Source organism: Alligator sinensis, unplaced genomic scaffold, assembly GCF_000455745.1.
Source record: "Alligator sinensis unplaced genomic scaffold, ASM45574v1 scaffold1200_1, whole genome shotgun sequence".
In the NCBI taxonomy this organism is placed as follows: Eukaryota; Metazoa; Chordata; order Crocodylia; family Alligatoridae; genus Alligator; species Alligator sinensis.
In genome coordinates this window covers 600,747-619,738 of record NW_005842772.1, presented here as the reverse complement: position 1 = coordinate 619,738, position 18,992 = coordinate 600,747, and the positions used below count along the sequence as shown (strand labels likewise).

At 58.5% G+C, this 18,992-nt stretch overlaps 3 protein-coding genes across 14 annotated transcripts in view; 2 read left to right on the top strand and 1 right to left on the bottom strand.

Moving 5' to 3' along the window:
- Positions 1-7,280, top strand: part of PDE6G (phosphodiesterase 6G) — a 13,540-nt gene extending 6,260 nt beyond the window's left edge. For 6 of the 9 annotated variants that reach the window (XM_025216895.1, XM_025216893.1, XM_025216896.1 and 3 more), the window contains exons 2-4: positions 5,886-6,125; positions 6,576-6,616; positions 7,000-7,280. In XM_025216895.1, the coding sequence (XP_025072680.1) occupies positions 5,971-6,125; positions 6,576-6,616; positions 7,000-7,076 (273 nt within the window). In that variant the 5' untranslated portion in view covers positions 5,886-5,970 and the 3' untranslated portion in view covers positions 7,077-7,280. Of the gene's footprint in view, positions 1-274; positions 558-1,414; positions 1,525-5,885; positions 6,126-6,575; positions 6,617-6,999 lie in introns of those variants that run through there. The other 3 variants (XM_025216890.1, XM_025216889.1, XM_006034802.3) reach the window with 3 other exon arrangements.
- A 603-nt stretch (positions 7,281-7,883) lies between these two features.
- On the bottom strand, positions 7,884-11,543 carry TSPAN10 (tetraspanin 10). Of its 3 annotated transcripts, XM_006034806.3 has the most exons (4): positions 11,319-11,425; positions 10,778-10,841; positions 9,451-10,040; positions 7,884-9,172 (listed from the first exon to the last, which is right to left on the bottom strand). In XM_006034806.3, the coding sequence occupies exons 1-4, from the start codon at positions 11,342-11,344 to the stop codon at positions 8,812-8,814; spliced, it is 1,041 nt and encodes a 346-aa protein (XP_006034868.1). In that variant the 5' UTR covers positions 11,345-11,425; the 3' UTR covers positions 7,884-8,811. The 3 variants fall into 3 exon arrangements, with proteins under 3 accessions (XP_006034868.1, XP_006034866.1, XP_025072700.1); XM_006034804.1 differs by lacking the exon at positions 10,778-10,841 and having other exon boundaries at positions 11,319-11,543; XM_025216915.1 differs by lacking the exon at positions 10,778-10,841 and having other exon boundaries at positions 7,884-9,157; positions 11,319-11,543.
- A 472-nt stretch (positions 11,544-12,015) lies between these two features.
- NPLOC4 (NPL4 homolog, ubiquitin recognition factor) overlaps positions 12,016-18,992 on the top strand; it is a 38,588-nt gene continuing 31,611 nt past the window's right edge. Inside the window, exons 1-2 of one of the 2 annotated variants that reach the window (XM_025216907.1) lie at positions 12,016-12,105; positions 17,777-17,857. Coding sequence is in view for 1 of the 2 variants with exons in the window: in XM_006034801.3 (XP_006034863.1) it covers positions 15,417-15,431; positions 17,777-17,857 (96 nt within the window). In the remaining variant the exon portion in view is untranslated. Of the gene's footprint in view, positions 12,106-15,394; positions 15,432-17,776; positions 17,858-18,992 lie in introns of those variants that run through there. The other variant, XM_006034801.3, reaches the window with a different exon arrangement.

Below are 18,992 nucleotides of genomic sequence, written 5' to 3'. Positions count from 1 at the left end.
CCGGGCGGAGACGGCCCCCGGCCACAGCCCCCGGGCAGCGGGCGAGGCAGAGCCCTGCTCCCAGGAAGCCGCGGCGCCCGGGAAGGACGGGGCCGGCCCTTTCTCCGTGCCCCCCACGCTGCTCCCGCCCACGAACTGCTGCATGAGCGGGTGCCACAACTGCGTGTGGCTGGCCTACGTGGAGGAGCTGCTGCAGCACTACCGGGACGGCGGGGAGCGGGCCCTGGCCGCCGTGGAGCGGCACATCCAGGACGAGAACATCAAGGCGGTGCTGAAGTTGGAGATCGGACTCCGCATGAAGAAGGACTGACGCCCTGGTGCCGCCTCGGGGGGCCCCCCTTCTGCCCGCAGGCTCCCCGAGGGTGCCCCTGCCCCAGACGGACTCGGGAGGGGCCCGGGGCTCTGCACACCGGCGAGGTTATTTATTTATTTATCCGCGTGGCTCGGTGCAGATGAGGCGGGAATAAATCCTGACCTGTGCGTGCAGCCTCTCTGCGCTCCCAGTGCCTGGCGCGGCAGGTCCCTGCTCGTGGTCGGGGCGTCTGGGCGCTGCCGCGGTATGTCTTGCCTTGCCTGCGCTAGCTTCGTGTCGAGGCTGGGTGTCCAGTGGGCTGGCAGTTTGGTGCCCTGAGCCCCTGGGGGCCGTGCCTACCTCCAGAGTCCTTGGCGGGCGCCAAGCGTAGAGATTCTTGCATCCGTGAGGCGTGTGCCCCATCTATCCACGTCTGGGCTGCTCTGAGGGTCATGTAAGGCCTCCAGGCAGCCTGCAGTGCCGTGCCCTCGCACGGTCCCTCCCCGTCACGCCAGGCCTGGCCTGGCCCTTCTTTGCGGGCATCCTTGCAACTCGTGTCCCTCCCGGGCTGGCGTTTCGGGTGCTGCAGTTCTTTCCTCCCTGCTTGCTAACCGTCGCTGTGTGGATGCTGCCCGCCTCTGGTGCAGGCTGGAAAGGCCATGCAGAGCCCCGCAGGGGGTCTGAGGGCAGCTGTGAGATGGCTAATGTACTCGTTCCCCAGCCCCCGCCACAGCTTGGGACCTGTCCTGTGAAGCCGGGGTCATTATTGAGCAGCGTTTGGTAGCAGATCTCGGGATGGCCTCGGTAATGAGCAGGGCTGCCGGGACCTCCAGCTCAGCCAGCCCCGCTGCAAACATTCCTGCCCGGGGCTGAGCCTCTCTGCTGTAGTCGAGCTCAGGATAATTAGTGGAGAGGCCTGGAGTTCAATTAAAATGTGCCCAGTTTAGGCCTGTTATAATGGCTTTAGTGCAAGGGGATTAAGGGGAAAGCTCAGAGAAGGCAACCCAGCGGCAGACTGGGAGAGCGTGGGGCACCCAAGCCAGGGCACCCAAGGCACATCCCCAAGGACTCTGAGCCTGGTTAAGAGCTGCTGGGACCTGCAGGACTCGCTGCTGCTTACAGAATTGGGCCCCACACCAGCCACGGTCGGTCAGGAGGAGGCCGCTGCATTGAGGAGCCTGCCAGAGCCCAGATGCTTGGTGATGTCCCTGCTGCTCGAGGTGGCACGGCAGGTAAGGCCCCGGGGGCAAGATACGGGCTGGCATCATGCACCCAGGTCTGTGTGTTGTGGCTCGCACGTGGTTTGCTTTCCTGGGCACATGCTGTCTGTGCTCAGAGCAGCATCCGGTCAGTACCGGGGTGTGGAGGCCACCTCGTGACCAAATAGCCAGGAGCGGGGCTGTGACATGCCAGAAGTGGAGTGGAGCAGGTGTGCTGCATGCCCCTTGCTGTTGGGCCTGCATACAGGGCATTTTGCCCACCTCCCCAGACATCTCTGCCTTGACTTAGCAAGCACCTGGTGACAAGGGAGCCGTGGCCAGGGCAACTGGAGAAGCAGCTGGTGGGGCCCTAATAGCGGTGCGGGTGTGTGGGATGCACGCTGGGGTGCCCTCCCTGTACCCCAGGGGCTGCAAGACCTGGCCCGGGCTCCCCGTCCAAGCAGACTCAATGCAGTCCACTCAGGGTGCCTGGTTGCCAGCGCGGGCAGTTTGCAAGTGAAAGGAGGCTTGGAAATGCCCTGAGCCTGAGGCAAAGCTGAGGCCCTTTAGGGTGGTGTTTTGGCCCGTAAAACCCCCAGTAAAGCAGCCAGCAGCTGGTGTGTGAACACTGTGGCAACCCCCTCTGATGCACATGCACGGCCCCCTCCCCCCGGCCACGCGTATATCATTGCAGAGGACGTCAGATTGCCCCTTTCAAAAAGAAGGGTCATAATCCTATTACGCGGGAGCAGGATAAATCCCTGGGCCCCCTGGACCCATCCAGAGTGTCTATAGGACTCCAGGCCATCGCGGACGGGGAGCGTGGACTGGAGCTCTGGCCCTCCACGAGCTGCTAGCCCTGTGAACCAGCTGCCCAGGGTGAGTACCCCCCTGCGAGGGCAGTGCCCTGAGCGCGGCAGTTCTCCGCTCCCAGCATCTGCTGTCTGTCCGCTCTGGCGGCCCTCGTGTCACCCACCGGTGGGGGCGGCTGTGTTTCCTCCTGGGCACGGGGAGCTAGGACTTGACGCTGGGCTTTAGGGTGAGTTCATCAGGGTGAAGGCATTGGGACTCGGAGGCATAGTGCTGTGGGGGGTGCCTGGTATAGCACGGCAGGAGCTCCCAGGCTGCCTCGGTTCCCATTCCCCTTGCAGAGGGCTGCAGGGTATCAACCTCCCACCACCCCATGTTGCCGCATGGGGCCCTGCACAAAAGCCACCTCGAAATCCCTGGGATGGTGGAAAACTCAGCTGGGCTCTGCCAAGCTGTCACCCGCCTCGGGGCAGCGTGGGGGGGCAGGTGCCCCATTACCAGGGCGGGCAGTAAGGATCCAAACTTCATGTTTCTGCACATTTTCTTTTCAGTTCCCCTGCCCCAGAACCGGTGTTTCCATCTCCAGGGGCGTGGTGGAAGGGGGGCCTGGGAGGGGAGCCCTTGCCAAGGGACAGGTTGGCAGTCAGTGGAGGGTCCCCCAGGCATGTATGGTGGTGGTGGGAGCAGGGGAGATGCCGAGAGATCCCATCCCCTTGGGATTGCCAAGTGCACATTCGTTAGCCTTGCTGGGAAGGGATGTGGGGATCCTCCACCCTGGGGCTGACCCGGCCAGCTGCCTGAGTGCTGCCAGTCCCGAGACACGGGGAAGTGGGAAGCAAAGCCCTGACTTGCAGTGCCTGTAGCCCCCTGGGCTGGAGACGTTGCCCACCTGGGGGTTTAAAGGTGAGAGAGATGCTTGCTGATGCAGATGAGCAGAGCGCCCTTGAGCCAGGAGGCGGGGGGGGCAGCTGACATTGCCCCCAATCCTGACCTGGACGCAGGTCGCAGCGTTCCCGCTGAGATGACGCACACACTGGATGCTAAGCGCGGGGGCCTTGCGGCTCTTCCTGCTGCCACCCAGTGACCTCACGGGCCTGTGCAGGGCATTAGGCACCGTGCGGGCGTCCGACCTGAGCGTAAGAGCCCTGAGGAGCTTAGTGCCTAAAGACACGGGACGGGATCAGTGCAGGGGGGAGGTGGCCTCTGAGCCCTGGGTGTCAGCTTCTGCCCCCAAGGTCACCTTCACCCTGTGCATCCCTGGGCTTAGCAGCTAGCAAGGGGCCTGGCAGGCAGGGAGGGGCAGCATCAGGGGAGAGGGGGTGGCCACGTGGATGGGTGCAGGGTGGAGGCTCGTGGGAGCTGGGGACCAGCACGGGGCCCTGACTGGGAGCTGAGCAGGTAACCGTGCTGGGTTCGGGGCCGTGTGGGAGAAGACCGCGAGGGGGAATTGCAGAGAGCTTGCACCACGGCTGAAACGAGATGGCTCTCGCACCGTCTCGGCCTTCCCCAGGACCCGTTTCGGTGTTAGCGGGGACGCCTTTCCTAACAGGACCCTGTGTCAAGAACGAGGCAACGTTTTGACCTCTGCACGGTTTCCCCTCCCTGTTTCCCAGCTGAGAAGCTGCCCCAAGCTCGCAGCTCCTGGCTGCCTGGAAGGCTCCTCCCTTGCAGACGTGCTGGGGTTTGCACCCAGGATGAGGGTCTTGGCTGGGACAGTTTGGCTCTTCTCCCCTGTGGCAGGTCCCAGGGGGGATGTGGTGCTGTCGGGACAGATGGCAAGACAACGTGTCCCCCCCACCACAGTTGCACCGGGCTGGGGCTGCGTGGAGCCAGCACGTGGCCTGTCCATGCACTGGTGGGGGCAGGCCTGCATTTGGGGCAGGGCAGGGATGGTGGTTGTAGCCCTGGGGGATGGACTCTACCTCGTGCTCTCTGGGCAGCTGCGCCCTGCAGCCTGGCAGCTTATGCTTTCCCTCTCCCTGCGGGTGCCCGCGCTCCCAGGAACTGGGCTGGTTTAGTCTGCAGAAGAGAAGACCGAGGGGGGATTTGATAGCAGCCTTCAGCTCCCTGCAGGGGGGCTGCAAAGGGGCCAGAGCTGGACTGGGCTCAATGGGGGAAGATGACAGAAGGAGCAATGGGCTCAAGTTGCAGCAAGGGAAGTTGAGGTTGGGTATCAGGAGGATAGTAAAGCACTGGAACAAGCTCCGCAGAGAGGTGATGGCATCTCCATCCTCGGAGGTGTTTAAAGCCCAGCTTGATAAAGCCCTGCCTGGGATGATGGAGTAGGGGCTGGTCCTGCTTGGAGCAGGGGGTTGGACTAGACATGACCCCCGAGGTCCTTTCCACCCTCATTTTCTAGGATTCGATGACTCTCACCCAGCTCCCACTCTCTGGCTGCTCATTATGGAAAGGCTTTTCCCTGGGATTGGCTTTAAATCTGCTACTTTCACTGAGCGGTTTCCCCTCGTGCCACACAAGCCGATAAGCGAGGTGACCTCCCGGCATCTTTCTGCTGCCGCCTCCTGGTTGCTCACTCGGCTGCGGGGAAGTCCAGCTGCCCGGGCACCGGGCCGACAGCCCGTGTTGCCGGCCCTCGTGGCAGGGGCAGAGTTGTTTGTGCGCCAGAGCTGGGCTCCCTGCCCAAGGAGGAGAAATGCAGAGGGCAGCGTCGATGTGGGAGGACTGTGTGTTACCTGTTGCACTTTTGAAGTCAGAGGGATGCCAGGCTCGCCCACCCGTGGCTGCAGGGGCAACCGGGAGCACAGGCCCTGGCGCAGCAGAGAGTGAGGCTCTGGTTTGCCCTTGACCTCACGTGGCTCGCAGGTGCTGGCAACAAGCTGGGGTCCATGTGATCCACCACGCACGTGGCCTGGTCTGGTCATGCGGGGCACTTAACACCCCATGCTGGGCAGACCTCCACGTGCTTCTGATCCATTCAGCCCCTTCCCGCTCTCGGGCAGGGTAAAGCAGTCGGAGCCCCTGGGATGCAGCTGCCCCGGGTGCCCGGCGGGCTCTGAACCCTGGCTGGGTGGGCAGGGGGAAGCAGCCGGTATTTGTAAGCGAATGGTTTTGGGGTGGAAGAAGCTTGAGGCCGCAGCCCCAGGTTGGTCCATGGATGCCCTTCAGTGCCTTTGCGGTAATGAGATTAATGGTCTGAGCTGGGCTAATTCCAAGGTTGCAGGCACTTTCCTTCAGCACCTCAGCGGGGGTGGGTCCCCGTCCCACGGCTGGACACGGAGCCTCCAGCGCACGGGCACGGAGGGTCCCGTTACCATGCACTGACGCCAGCACCTGGTCCAAGCGATTCGTGGGCTCCTATTCGGGCTGCATTTCTTAGCATGGCCGTGGGGGTTGGTGCGGGGACCAGAAAGCACAGCTATAGCCAGAGGGCAAACGAGGCTGCTGCATGGCAGGCCCACAGCCCTGCTGCATAAGGACAGATGCCTCATCCATGCCCAGCCTTGCAGCCCCAATGTGGCACTCGGCCCTCTTCTAGCGGGGGGCTGTGGTTGAGCCCACGAAGCCCAGGCTGATCCAGGAGGGCAGCGCGCAGCCCCCATGCAGCGAATTCCCTGTGCCCGCAGGTGTGACCAGCCGAGCTGCATCTGAGGAGAAGCTACAACCTGGAGCCAGGGTGACCACGCCAGCCGTTAACTGCCCGCTGCAGCCATGAGCCTGGAGCCGCCCAAGCCGGAGTACAAGGAGTTCAAATCAGCCACCAGGGTGACTGGCGGGCCAGCCACCCCCAGGAAAGGGCCCCCCAAATTCAAGCAGAGGCAAACCAGGCAGTTCAAGAGCAAACCGCCCAAGAAGGGGGTCCAGGGGTAAGTGTGGGGAGGGGCTCTGTTATAACAGGCGTTTGGGGGACCTTGGGGTGCAGAGCATCCCAGCAGGCAGAGCATGCCAGGACCTGCCAGGCCAGGATGCTTGCCCGGGTTGGCGCCCGAGCCATGCACACCCCTCCCCAGCACAGCCCTGGCAGCCGGGACCCGTTCCTCGCTGCATCACCAAGTGCCCTGCCCTAGCCCCCCGGGGACGAGGGTGCGTGCACAGGGCAAGCCGGAGCAGCAGGGACGCCCAGGGAGAGGTGGCCAGCTCAGGGGTGGGCAGGGCAGCTTGCCATCCCAGGGAGACCCCTGGCAGTGCTCAGGCTCTCTGCCTTGCACCCTCATGGCAGTGCTAGGGGACTCGAGCAGTGGTGTCCGCTGGGCCAGGGCAGGGGTGAGGGAGCTCCCAGGCTGGAGAGATTAATGCATCCCTGTGTTTGCCTGCAGGTTTGGCGACGACATCCCTGGCATGGAAGGACTGGGCACAGGTACCAAGCCGTGGGACCCAGGGACTGTGTGGGAACACGGGAGAGCAGTGCTAGCCTGTGGCAGGCACTGGGCCAACCCCGCTCTCCCTCGAGCCCTGCCGGCACTTGTCAGTCACGGGCAGCAGCGTCCTGTGCTGTCCAGCCCCTCTCCTCTGCTCTGCCTTTGAGCTGGAGGCTGTGGGCACTCCCTGCCTCGTTCCCCACTGCAATACCAGTGTGCCCAGACCCCGTCCCGCCCCTTGACCCCCATGTCTCTGAAAAGGCAAACACTCCTACAGGGCTTTAAAGGGCATGGGGGAGGCACGGGTGCTAGTGTGAGCACCGTGCGTGATGCCCAGGCAGCCTGCAATCCCTCACTGGCATTCTCGTTCCTTCCCTTCCAGATATCACCGTGATCTGCCCCTGGGAAGCCTTCAGTCACCTGGAGCTCCACGAGCTGGCTCAGTACGGCATCATCTAGGCAGCGCTCTGGGCGCAGGGCATGCACCTCTTTCCCCACCCCTGCCATAGATCACGGCCTTGGCTATGTAGGTAGAGGGAGCTGTGTCTGCACTGCAGCCGCGCCGCTGCCGGAGGAGCTAACCCTAGGCTTGTAGCGAACGAGCCCTGTCCCCCAGGCTTGTAGTGATCAGAGCGGCCGGCATTAAACTCAGGACGATCAGTAGGACCCGCCTCGTGTCTGTGTCTCTCTCGCCAGCTCTGCCCTACACTGGACCCCTTAGCACTGGGTTCCCGTGCCATGAGCCCCTTCCACAGGCCTCGCCCTCCAGGCGTTGGAGTTCCCTACCCTCGGCGCCGGTCTTCAGAGCCGGGCCCTCCTGCATACTCAGCTCCCTGGAGCCCAGCACCGTGCAGGCTGGACCCAGGCACTCCCTGTGGGCATCAGGGCAGCTCGAGAGGCAGGTTTATGGTGTGGCCTGTGGGCATCAGGGCAGCTCGAGAGGCAGGGTTATGGTGTCTTGCTGCTTGCCAGAAGCCACTTCAGGACAGAAATTATCCCCTCACCCCACCTGTGTCCCAAGTTAACCCCCTTTCTGCACAGAACCGGTCCCCTCTGAGGCTGCTTCCCTGGCACCTCCCATCTCTGAGCATGTCTCGAGCTCTGGGCGGGCAGCAATGCTTGAATGCAGCCAGCTCTAGGGAAGGAGAGAAATGCCCCTTGCCCTGCTGCAGCCAGCTGCTGGGCTCTCTAATGCAAGGGTGCTGGGTATAATTTAAGCCCGTGCCTTTTAGGAGAACAAAAGGGGCTGGGAGGGTGAGTGCTTGGAGCTGTGGTTCTGGAAAAGTTATTTGCACCTGGGGGAAAGAAGGGAAGAGCAGCTTAGCTCTGTGCATAAGCAGTACACCTGGTCCATAGACAACCAGTGGCTGGAGCAGTCCTGGACTCAAAGCCCAACAGCCTGGGCATGCCTGAGCTGGGGGTCATTGCCAGGACCCTGCAGTGCCTTTCTGGGTAAACATGACCTCGCTGGCGGTTGCACCAGGGCAGGGCTGAGTGTCTGGGGGTAAAGTGCTACAGCATCAGCTTCTCCATAGAGTCTGGCCCTGCTCACAACAGCTTGCTTTGAGGCCTGAGACAGGAGCCAGGCCATCAGCAGAGCTGGTGCATTTGGGACTGCTCTTGGGGGCCCCAGACAGCAGGGCAAAAGGGAGACCCTCCCCACCAGACCATGTTGTGGCCAGGGAATGAGAGAGTCAGCCCCACCCTCCCGCTGGAGGCAGCACAGCTGTTCCCTCAAACAGGGGAAGCCTCACCCCTTGGGCATTTAGGCACCCCCATCCGCCAGCTATGCTCCTTCAGCCAGGGTGCTGGGGTACTGCCATCCCACATGCTGCCAAGGGCATAGAGGGACAGGGCATCTCCTTTTGCAAGGAAGCTCAGACTCTGGAAGAAAGGAGTTCATCCCAGCAGGCAGAGCCCAGCTCCCAGCACCACTGCTGCAAGGACCCAGGGTAAGTGGAGTCAGGGAAAATGAGAAAGCACCCCCCACCAGACAGCACGAGTCCTTGAATCAGTCCATAGGTTTATTCAGAAAGCGGAGGAGCTGTGCAAGCAGAGCAAAGCCCCCTTCCACACAACAGGCTAAAAGGCCATTCTCTGCAATTATCCAGAGAGAAGGGCTCGTACCCCAGAGCATTCGGGGTAGGTAAGGCTTGAAGATCCTCAGGTTCAGCGTCAGCTTGTGCAGAGCTAGTCAAGTTCCCATCTCCCCCGTGAGTCCGGGGTCTGGGCTCGTGCCGCGGGTTGTCTGGATCGCCGCATGAGCGAGAGCCACGTCCACCAGCAGTTTGGTGGCCAGCAACAAGCTTCCAACCTCTACGGCCAGCAGGCAGGCGAAGTAGGATCCGATCACCCCCACGTGGCTGTTGAGCCACCGTGTCACCTGGGGCAGGCAGCCCCCAAGGGAGATGGTGCCTGCAGCCACGGAGGCCGCTGTGCCCAGGGTCCCGAAGCCACACTGCGAGTTGGCAATGGTCCCGTTTCCCAGAGGCTCCAGGCAGCAGGAAGCTGGAACGCCACAGGCTTGGACGCCGGGAGAGCTGCAGTTAAAATACCTAGGATGGGACGAGGTGGGTTGGAGAGGGTCCACTCAAGCTGCAGCAATCCTAGCAGTAAAGCCTTCCCTCCCCACAGCACTGGACTAGGAGCCCAGGGGCATGGTAGGCAGCTGCAAAGACTCCTGTACAATCCATGCAACAGCAGCTTGCCCAGCTGCAACACGCTCCATGCTAGCCGAACCCCATACAGGTGGCTTTCCCAAAGCCAAGTCATTTCAGGCTTCACAGCAGCCACTCAGCAACCCAAAAGAGCCCTCCCCAGGCCTGCTACTCACAGGTTGGTCTCCCAATCCCGGTAGGACTCCACCCCACAGCACTGCAAGCCCGTCTGGATTTCATCCATGAGGAACCGCAGGTCCAGGTCGTCCTGATATCGCAGCACGGCCAGCAACATGGTGTCCCGCAGCGAGTCCTTGATCCGGTGCCTCAGGGCGTACAGCAGCAGCCCGCCCAGGAGCTCCATGGCCATGAAGGTGAGGACGCCCCCAGTGAAGAACTTGAGGAGGCAGACGTTGGCGTAGAGGGCCCCCGCGCAGCCCGCCAGGGACAGCGTGCTGACCGCCAGCCCCACTAGGGCCAGGAAGAGCATGGGGTCCGTGCCCAGGAGCCCGACGCGCTCGCCCAGCAGCGACTCCTTGTCCAGGAGCCCCCAGACCCCGACCGCCAGGGTCAGCAAGCCCAGGATGGAGAACAGGAGGTTCCAGCTGAAGGCCACGTACCGGACGCAGGAGCTCCAGGTGCCCAGGGGTGGCTCGAGACGCTGCCATTTCCCCAGGCACGCGTCGTCGGTGTCTGGGTCTTCAGCGGAGAAGGACAGGACATCGCGGAGGTGGGACACGGGGAACAGCCTGCCCAGCCCGGGGCTCTGATGGGATGGAGAGAGAGCAAACAAGTCAGTTGGCTTCACCCAGAGCAGACCCCCACCTTGCAGAAGCCCTGGCCCCGGGGGCTTGGCACGAGCAGCTCTGGTCCCAGGAAGATGCCAAACCAAACCCATCATCGGGCAGGATGCCAAAAGCAGCCAGCCCTTGGGGAGACCTCACAGGGCTTTGGGGCTCAGTTTAAAGTGGAGCTCCCAGACCATGGGGTTGGCCCCTGACCCAGCATCCAGGTAGATGCAGGGGTGGAGGACCCGTGTCCTGCCCCGCACCATGTGGATGATAGGGGATGGGGAAGTTGGGAATGAGCAATGGTTCCTATGGCTGGAAGCCCCAGGTCCTGGTTCTGCAGCAGCCCATCCCGCCGGTCCTACACCCCGCAGCCCAGCACCCTCCGAAGCCGAGGCCCATGCCACAGACCCAGCAGAACTGGGGGTGGGAGGGCATGGAGGGGCCCGAGCAGAGATCAGAGGTGCCTAGGGCAAGAAATGCCCCATCTATGCCCTGCTGGAGAGCACCAGGCTGCCATGCACAGACAGCTCAGGGTACAGGATCCCTGTAAAAATCAAGCCAAGAGGGGCTGCCCTCCCAGAGAAAGCTGCCTTCCTTTAGATGCCTCTGGCTCAGGCCGTGCTCCCCAAAGGGAGTGGATCTTCAGCTGCTTGGCCATTAGTCCTGGTTTTACCCCATTGCACAGGTCCATCAGGGATTACACCTGCCTTACCCAGCACTGATGACATGGCACTGGTACCCAGGGTGCATGCCTTCCCATCACTAGGCCCTTCTCCCTAAAAAGAAGCACAGAAGCTTTTCCCAGCTAGCCAGAGCAGCGTGGGCATGCAGAGCCCAGCTCAGGAGCTGGGGACAGGACTTAAAGCCTCCCCCAGTCCCCAAAGCCTCCGGATGAGGTTAGTTGCTAGACAATTAGCAGAGGGAGCCAGCACAGGCAGGAAAGTCGTTGTGCCCTTGATTGAGAGCAGGGCTCATGGCTGCAGGGCTCGTGAGAGTTTGAGCCTTACAGCCAGGGCTGGAGGGTCTTATCTGGCTTCAGGGGAATTGGGTCTGATCGGCACCCTCGGGACGGGGAGGAGAAGACGGGTGCTAGGCGTGCAATCACTCCTCGGAGTATTTGCAGCTTTCCCACCTCCCAGGTAGAGAGCAACCCCCAAATCCACCCAAGGGCATCCAGATGCACAAAGCAGCCCCTGGAGAAGCATTAAGCCAGCATCTCTCCAGCCAGCCTGTAGCACAGGCCTAGCATTTACCTTGGGTAGCAAGCAGCTGCTCTCATCCTCTTCCACCGTCACCTCCCCAAGGGAAACCTCCTGCTCACTGGTGCCAGGGCGCCCAAAGAGCCTGCCTCGCATTGCTTCCAGCCTGTGCTTGAATTTCATCCTGCTGCTTTTTTCCCAGGCCTGGTCAGCAAGAAGCCTGCACAAGCAACGGGGTGGGAGCAGAGGCAGGGGAGCCCCGGGGCTGAGCAGATATCTCAGTCATGCTGGAATCATGTGAGAAGTCACATTTCATGGTTTAAATAGGCCCCAGCACCTCTGGACCAATTCTGGCTCCTCCGCACCTGGGCGTAGTTCAGGGCTATCTGCCTAAATGGCTGCAAAGAGAAAGGGAGCCCTGGTGTGCGGTGGTTTCTAATTAGCCATCCCCAGGGGCTGCTCACAGTTCGAGCTGTACCCCACCGCCCCCGAAATCTGCTCCCGCAGCTTAGCCCTGCTTTGGGTTTCCCTTGTGGCTGTGGGTAAACATTTTTTAAAGGGCCTAGGTGATTTAGGAACCCATTTCCAAAAGCAGAGCTCCCGGGGCAATTTTCAAAGGTGTGAACAGCAGGCAGACCCTCTGCCAGGTGAAGGGGATACGTAAGAAATGCCATGCTGGGGCATATATGGGATATAAATAACAATGATGGGGGTCAGGTCTCTAATTCCCTCGAGCTCCTTTGAAGATCCGCACTCTTGCCTTCTCGGAGTAATAGTTCGGCCATGACAGAGCCCGATTCCCAGCTTCGAAGTGCCAGGGATCACGTACCATTGGCTCTCGGTAAGATTTAAGCCAGGCATTTCTGGAAGCGGGACTTAGGCTCCTGTATCATTTAGGAGCTTCTGGAAATGCTGCCCTGGGTCTTCCCGAGCACCAGCGTAGAGACAACCCCAATTAAAGTGTCTCGTGGAGGCTTCAGTTTTCTCCTCCTTCAGTCGGAGCCCGTTGCAGAACTGGGTGCCCAAAGCCGTGGTCTCCGTGCTGCTCTGTGTCCATCAGGGTCTTGGCTCTGTTATCCTCAGTCCTCCTTTATTTGGCGTAGGTGGCTTTTCTGGGCCCCTCCTCTTTGCATGATACCTGCTTCATCTGCAGCAGCTCCTCAGCCGTACAGCCTCCATCCGCCTTCCCCCCGTGTCCATGCCGGTCAATATGCTCCTAGGGTTGTTATTTGGGAGACTGCTCATAGTTCCTCCTTCCATGCCACATCCAGCTGCCTCTTAGCGTGCACATTGCACAGGCGTTTAATTTTTAATCCGGTTTCATCTTTTTCTGTTAACACCCTGTATTGGGAGCTATTAGCTACGTGCAGGCCTTCTCGCTGCTGCTCCTTCACCTTGCATGGCACCCCTCGTCCGGCAGACGTTCCCTACGCGGGTGCCGTGCCTTGCTTCATACAATTCCTCCTGCTCGCACAAATCCACACGTCCTCCTGCCTGCACATCGACCCAGGAGGATGGGTTGATGCTGAGGGAACTTGCTAGCTAGGGGAAACATTATCGCTTCAGCTAGCCGCTATTGCAGATCAGCAGGGAGAAGGGTGATGTCCTCTGTGCTCCTTGCCTGCTCCCCCTTTCATGGATGACCATGGGGGCTCATCAGGCTGCTGAGCACTAGGTTCACAACCGCGGCTTGGGAGTGGCGACACTGACGTGGCCCAAGGGACTTGGGGACTGTGCCGTTGGCACCAGGGGAAGCTGAGAACTTGCAAAAAGCTTCTACCCGGCGTGACGGGTGGGAGACCATCCCAGGCTTCGCTAGCTTGTTGGCTGATGGAGAAGTCAGCGGCTTATCAAGGGCATTTTGGTGCAACGGTGACACTTTTGGCCCGAGTGTGCAACCCACGTGCTGCTAAAAGAGCACGCGGGTTGCAAAAAGAGTCGGGTCCCATGGATCATCTGCCCTGTGGCGCTTGCTTGGCAGAACTGGACGAGAGAAGAATCTCTTTGTTTGGGTTTTGGCCTCTAAACCAAGCCCCTTTCCCCTCTCCTGCGCACGTCCCCTTCGTTACTGGCAGAGGTATAATTGGCGGGGATGCTGGAGACCGTGATCCTGAGCTGGGGCAGGCTGCAGAGTGCCGAACCGATCTGCTCCGGGTTTGATGTGAGAAGACAGTGGGTCAGGGCTAAGCAGGGCTGCAGGTAGGGTGGCCATCGTAGAGGATGGTCCGGTTGTCCTATTTTGAGAGCAAAATAGAGGACATAAAGGCGCCGGGTTTCATATCAATAGAGGACAGAGTAGCAAAAAAACGGACTGTCCTCTATGATGGCCACCCTAGCTGCAGGACAGATTCAAAGGGTCAGGTCACGCATATGCATTTTTGGACACGGGTAACTGGGTTTCTCTGGACATTTTGAGCCATTTTGAACAGTGAGGGAGGGTGCTGGCATGTTTTATGCAATAAGAGAAGCAGGCTTAGTGACCCTTCTCGCACCTGCACTGAATCCGGACATGCCCAGGGGGTCAGGGGTACGGATCGAGGCCTTGGCATGGGTGTACGAAGCCTTTGCAAGCCCCAGAGAGTTCAGTCAGTGCCTCCTTTACATGCATTTGTCCACCACTGCTACAAAGCCTGAGCGTTGCCCGCGGCTGCCCTACAGAGACGTGGCCTGACAGACAGACGTGGGTAGGGTTGCCAGCTCGGCTTGAAGCTATCCCGGGAGGTTTCTGCAATGCCAACGTGCCCACGACACACGGCGCCAGCGTGCCCGTGTGCTTGCATGCAGCGGGTATGCATTACGGTGTGTGGACTTGACATCAGGAAGCCAAATGCAGATGACTATTACACTTAAAAAAACCCACTGGACTGCCGAACAAATCAGATTCAACATTCAACATTTAATATTTGTTTTAATGAATGCCCTATCATCGACCACCGGGTGGGTGATCTACTCTGCACGATGCAGCTTTCAGAAATTGCAGGGTTTTTCTTTAAACAACTGTGTTTTAGTAAGGTTTTTCTCTCGCCCGGCTGTTGAGTTGCAAAATGGGTTGACTTAATTCCAAGCCAGCTAAAGATTTGTCTTCCTCCTGTTGCCATATCCTTGCATTTTGCATTCACAGCTTTGCTGCCTTGTGCTCCTGGTGCGTTGTGCCGAGTCTCCTGCAGATTCATATCCAATTCCTGGAGGCTCCAGGGCTGTTCTGGAGGGCTGCCCTGTGCGGACATGGCCTGGCACGTGGGGCTTCTGAATTCACCGGGGCAAGGCAAGGGGGTCAAGCCCGGGGGGTGGTGTGGTCTGTGATGTGCAGGGATTCAGGTTTTCTCTGATTTTAAAAAATCCCCAATTTTCAGATTAAAAAAAGGAACTCAAAATCCACATTTTCTCGTGATTAAAATGAAACACCGCTATACATATTTCTATATGCGAGTCTGGTATCCAGGTTGTAGCCGTATTGGTCTAGAGGAAAAAAAGCAATCCAGACTCGTAGTAGAGGTGATCTCTTTTATTGGACCGCCGAGATTTTTGCAAAAAACAAAAGTCTTTAATTGCAAACTGTCTTGAATTGCACGCTTTCCTTGCAAGCGCAGGTGTTCGGGGACTTGCAAAGAAAGCGTGCAATTCAAGACTTCTTTATTTTTTTTGTGCAAAAAGCTAATAAAAGATACCACCTCTACCGTGAGTCCGGCTTGTGTATATATGAGTGATGTTTCATTTTCAGTCACGGGGAAAGGTGTGGATTTCAGGTTGCTTGTTTTTAATATGAAAATCTCGGATTTTTTTTTTTTTTTTTTTAATTGGAGAAAAACCGCTTGCCGCAGGGGCGGAGGCCAGCGTGCATTGCCCAATGTGTTGTAGCCCACAAATTCAGGGGGACGACCGGCCAGAGCCAGGTCCTCCCTGACCCCCGCCCGCCTCCATCCCCCGGGGAGGGCAGCTTAGAAGCGTAGGAACAGGAAAGCGGCGGAACCCCCGTGCGGCGAGGGGACGGGTTTACGTGCTGCACCGCAAGGGGGCGGGGGATAGCGGGTGGCAACGGACCCTTCCGGTTCGCACCGGAAGCCGGAAGCGCGGTGCTGGGGAGCGGGGCCGGAACCGTTTGGACCCGGAACCTTGGTGCCGGCCGGGGGGGCCGGGGGCGCGGGACCCGCCATGGCCGAGACCATCGTGAGTGCGGGTTGGGGGGGATGAGGCAGCAGATTCGTCGGGGGGGAGGGGCCTGCTTCCGCCCCTACCTGTTGGGCTGACCTTTGGGGGTCACCCCCAGCCGTCGGGGTCAGAGGTCACGGGTCAGACTGTCCAAGCCCTTCCCCCCCCCATTCAAAATTCGGGGCACTCTGCCGTGCCCGGGGGTCCCCGAGGGTCCCTGTGGCGGGGGCAGCCTCCTGCCTCCCCAGGGCTGGAGGGCCGAAACCCCCCAGCGGGGCCCGGTCCCTCAGCCTGTCCTCGTCGGTGTTGCCGCGTCCGGCTCCGATCGTGCGTGTGGCTCTTAGGACTCTCGACCTCGCGTGCGTCCGTGTTGGGCTGGACGCGGCCCTTCAGCTGCGGTCTCGCCGGCGCGGAAGAGTCGCCTCCTCGGCTCGGCTGGAGATGCCTCATTTAGGAAGTTTACCTGCCTGGGGCTTGTGGCTCCCTGCTGCCTGGCCGGGAACGTGTTGCTTCCAGCCCCTTACGATGGATGGATGAATCTGGACCCTGAGGATCATCTGCCCTTGGCAGAGCTGAAGAACGCCTTCAGCTGGGGTTGGCCCCTAAACCGAGCCCCGTTCCCCTCTCCTGCACACTCCCGTTCGTTCAGGTCAGCCGTGGAGATGCGATCCTGAGCTGGAGGCGGCTGGAGCAGGCTCCAGAGAGCCGAGCCAAGCCAGCCTGTGGTTGATGGGAGAAGACGGTGAGTCAGGGATTTAGCAGCGTGGCTCCATGCTGCCTGCCCGCGCCCTGGGGTGAAATACCCAGCTGTCAGAGCTGCTAGCTGGAGCCGGGCGGCTCTGGGAATCGGGCAGAGTCAGCACGCTGTTTGCCAGGGATCGGGAGAAGGTTCCAGGGTGTTCGTCGCTCCCATTAGCTCGTCGGATAGTCCCAGGGCTCCCTGGAAGCAGGACTGTTTCAACACAGCTTCTTCGTCTCAGCTACAAATGCAGAGCAGGGCTCTCCCCGCTGAGAGCGCGGGGTGCGCCTGGTGCCTGCCTGTGCTTAGAAATATCAGAGCGAGGCGGGGTCGTCCCTGCAGCCCGTGGGTTGCACCTGAACGTGATGTTGATGAGGCTGGTCCCTACCTGCATTGTGCAATCTGCTCTAAGGGAAGGACCAAGAGAAAGGCCAAGGCTTCCTGTTTCTAGTGTGCTGCTTTCACTCGCTTTGCACATCCATGCCCTGACAGCCTCCATGTTGTGTCACCTGCTGCCCTGGACATCTGGAGTGACTCCTGTCTGCTTGTGCTCCTGCTGCTTGGGGTTGCAGCACCTCCAAGGTGCTGTCGGAGCCTTTGCCACTTTCTCGCTTCCAGGGAGCGAGAGAGATGCCGACAAATATGCCGTGGGTCCCCAGCCAGGCTGCCTTTATGGGAAGAATCGCCTTTGGCTTCTCCTCCCTAAGGCAGCTGCCTTCACTGCTCGTCTTTCCCATCTCAGCTAAAGGCTTGTCATGGAAAACCTATTAAGCATTTTGCTTTATGTCTGACCATAATGCCTTAGGTCTCAGTGACTTGATTCTCCTGATCTTTTTATTGGCAGTAGACGCCGACTATCAGTAAGGCAGTGATGTTGAAAGTGCCCATTAGTCCTGTGCCCAAGTGAAGCTGGTCTCTCAGGACAAGAACTGGGCTTTGAATATATTGTTTCCTAGAAGCTTTGAAGCATCCTTGAGGATTCAAAGCACCCAGAGGAACGAACTTCCATCTTCAGCTTCGCCTGTGCAAAACTGAAGTTTATTTTCTACCTATAAGGAGTTTTTACCCGCTTGAATTTTCCCTGAACCTAAGGAAGGGCGTGTGTGCCTGAAAGCTTGCAGAAAAAGATATTTTTTTGCGATTTCTTAGTTGGCCTAATAAAAGGTGTCATCCCTGAACCAAGAGTTCTAGAGTTTTGCATTTCTTTTTGTCTCAGGCCAACACGGCTACCAAATACATCCTTGAATCATCCTCTGAATTTTTTGTTTCATTTCATAGTTCGGTTTGGCTGCTTCCTCAGAGATCTTCCCTGCCCCTTAGCTTTTATTAGCCTTGGTTTTAAAAAGCCTCACAAATTAGGGCGATTCAGTTAGCACATAATATGGGAGTCTTGTTTCGCACACTGCAGATACAGTGGATCAACTCTTTCTTGTAATCCTGTAATCTCGTCTACAGACTGACTTTAATGAGAGAGAAAGGGTATGGCCGCCCAAGAGGCCATCCTGCTCCTGGCTCTGCCTTTCAAGTCATTAAAAGCTAGGAACTTTTTGCTTAGAAGCAAAATCAAGGCAGCCAGTGGCATTACATGGTGTAATTGTAGACTCTCCTTTCTCGTTCTCGACAGATAATCCGTGTCCAGTCGCCAGAAGGAGTGAAGCGCATCACAGCCACTAAGCGAGAAACAGTCAGCACATTTCTGAAAAAGGTACCTGGGCTTTCAGCCCTTTGTTACTTCCATGCGACTCCCTGCTCTCCACTGAGAATAGCCCAGCTCAGACATCAGGCTGGGACCCTGATGTTTGGTGTTTTCTGGGGTGTACCTTGTTCTTCACAGAGGCCTTCTCTAATGGATAATGTATTTGGGGTAGGTGGCTGGGTGGATCAGCATGCTTCAGGTAAAACAATCTCGCTGCTGACTGAAACTGACACCAGCCCCCTGTTATAAATCCCAGTTTGACACCCCCCCCCTCTAATTTATGTTAACGAATTCAAGTGCTCTGTCTGATCCTTCCCAGGTGTCATGTTTCTGCCCGAGGAGAACTTTGTTTCTAAAGTTCTGGTGAGGAAGTGACTGCAAAGGTGTTTGAGATATGAGAGCTTAAAAAAAATCAGTTATTTTCCATTGCTTGGAAATGAGGTTGAGTAAGGATGAGCAACGTGGTTTTAAAAAACCATGGGCTGGACTTTTCTGTTGAAGAGAACATGATGGATCAGTCTTGGCCTAGAATCTCCATCATTTGCTTTATGCAGTTGTCCCCTGCAAAGACCAAGACCTCTACTGTACTTGCTTTTGTATGGATGAGAGAGGGTGGGGTATCATGCAGGGTTTTGCTAGCTTAAGGTTTTCTGCTTGCTCTGATGCAAACATGGCAAGGCTCTCCCAGGCTTTGTGGGTCTGCATTTCAGTGCTTCAGCGTTGGAAGGTTTTTACTCTGCATGATGCAGCTTTCAGAAATTGCAGGGTTTTTCTTTAAACAACAGTGTTTTAGTAAGATTTTTCTCTCATCCAGCTATTGAGTTGCAAAATGGATTGACTTAATTTCAAGCCAGCTAAAGATTTGTCTTTTACTGTTGCCATATTCTTGCATTTTGCATTCACAGCTTTGCTGCCTTGTGCTCCTGGTGCATTGTGCTGAGTGCGCTTGAGTGCCACTCTGGCCATTAGGTCTGGCCTGTGGGTTGTAATTGGATGCTGGGGGAACCTCAGCAGCATTGCTGCAGCATGCCTGCCCAGAGCAGAACCAGGAGCAAGCCCTGCTGTGCTTGGGCAGGCTTAGAAGAAAAACCCCTCCCCAAATCTCCACGCCATTGACATGGTCTTGCTTTTCTTTCCTTTTGTC

Bases quoted from the DNA above. Each gene is read 5' to 3' on its own strand.
- TSPAN10 (XM_006034804.1), bottom strand. From the start codon at position 11,447: ATGAAATTCAAGCACAGGCTGGAAGCAATGCGAGGCAGGCTCTTTGGG. The intron at 10,041-11,318 runs GTAAATGCTAGG...CCATCCCATCAG, and splicing joins GCAGCTGCTTGCTACCCAAG to AGCCCCGGGCTGGGCAGGCT. The intron at 9,173-9,450 runs GTGAGTAGCAGG...GTCCCATCCTAG, and splicing joins CGGGATTGGGAGACCAACCT to GTATTTTAACTGCAGCTCTC.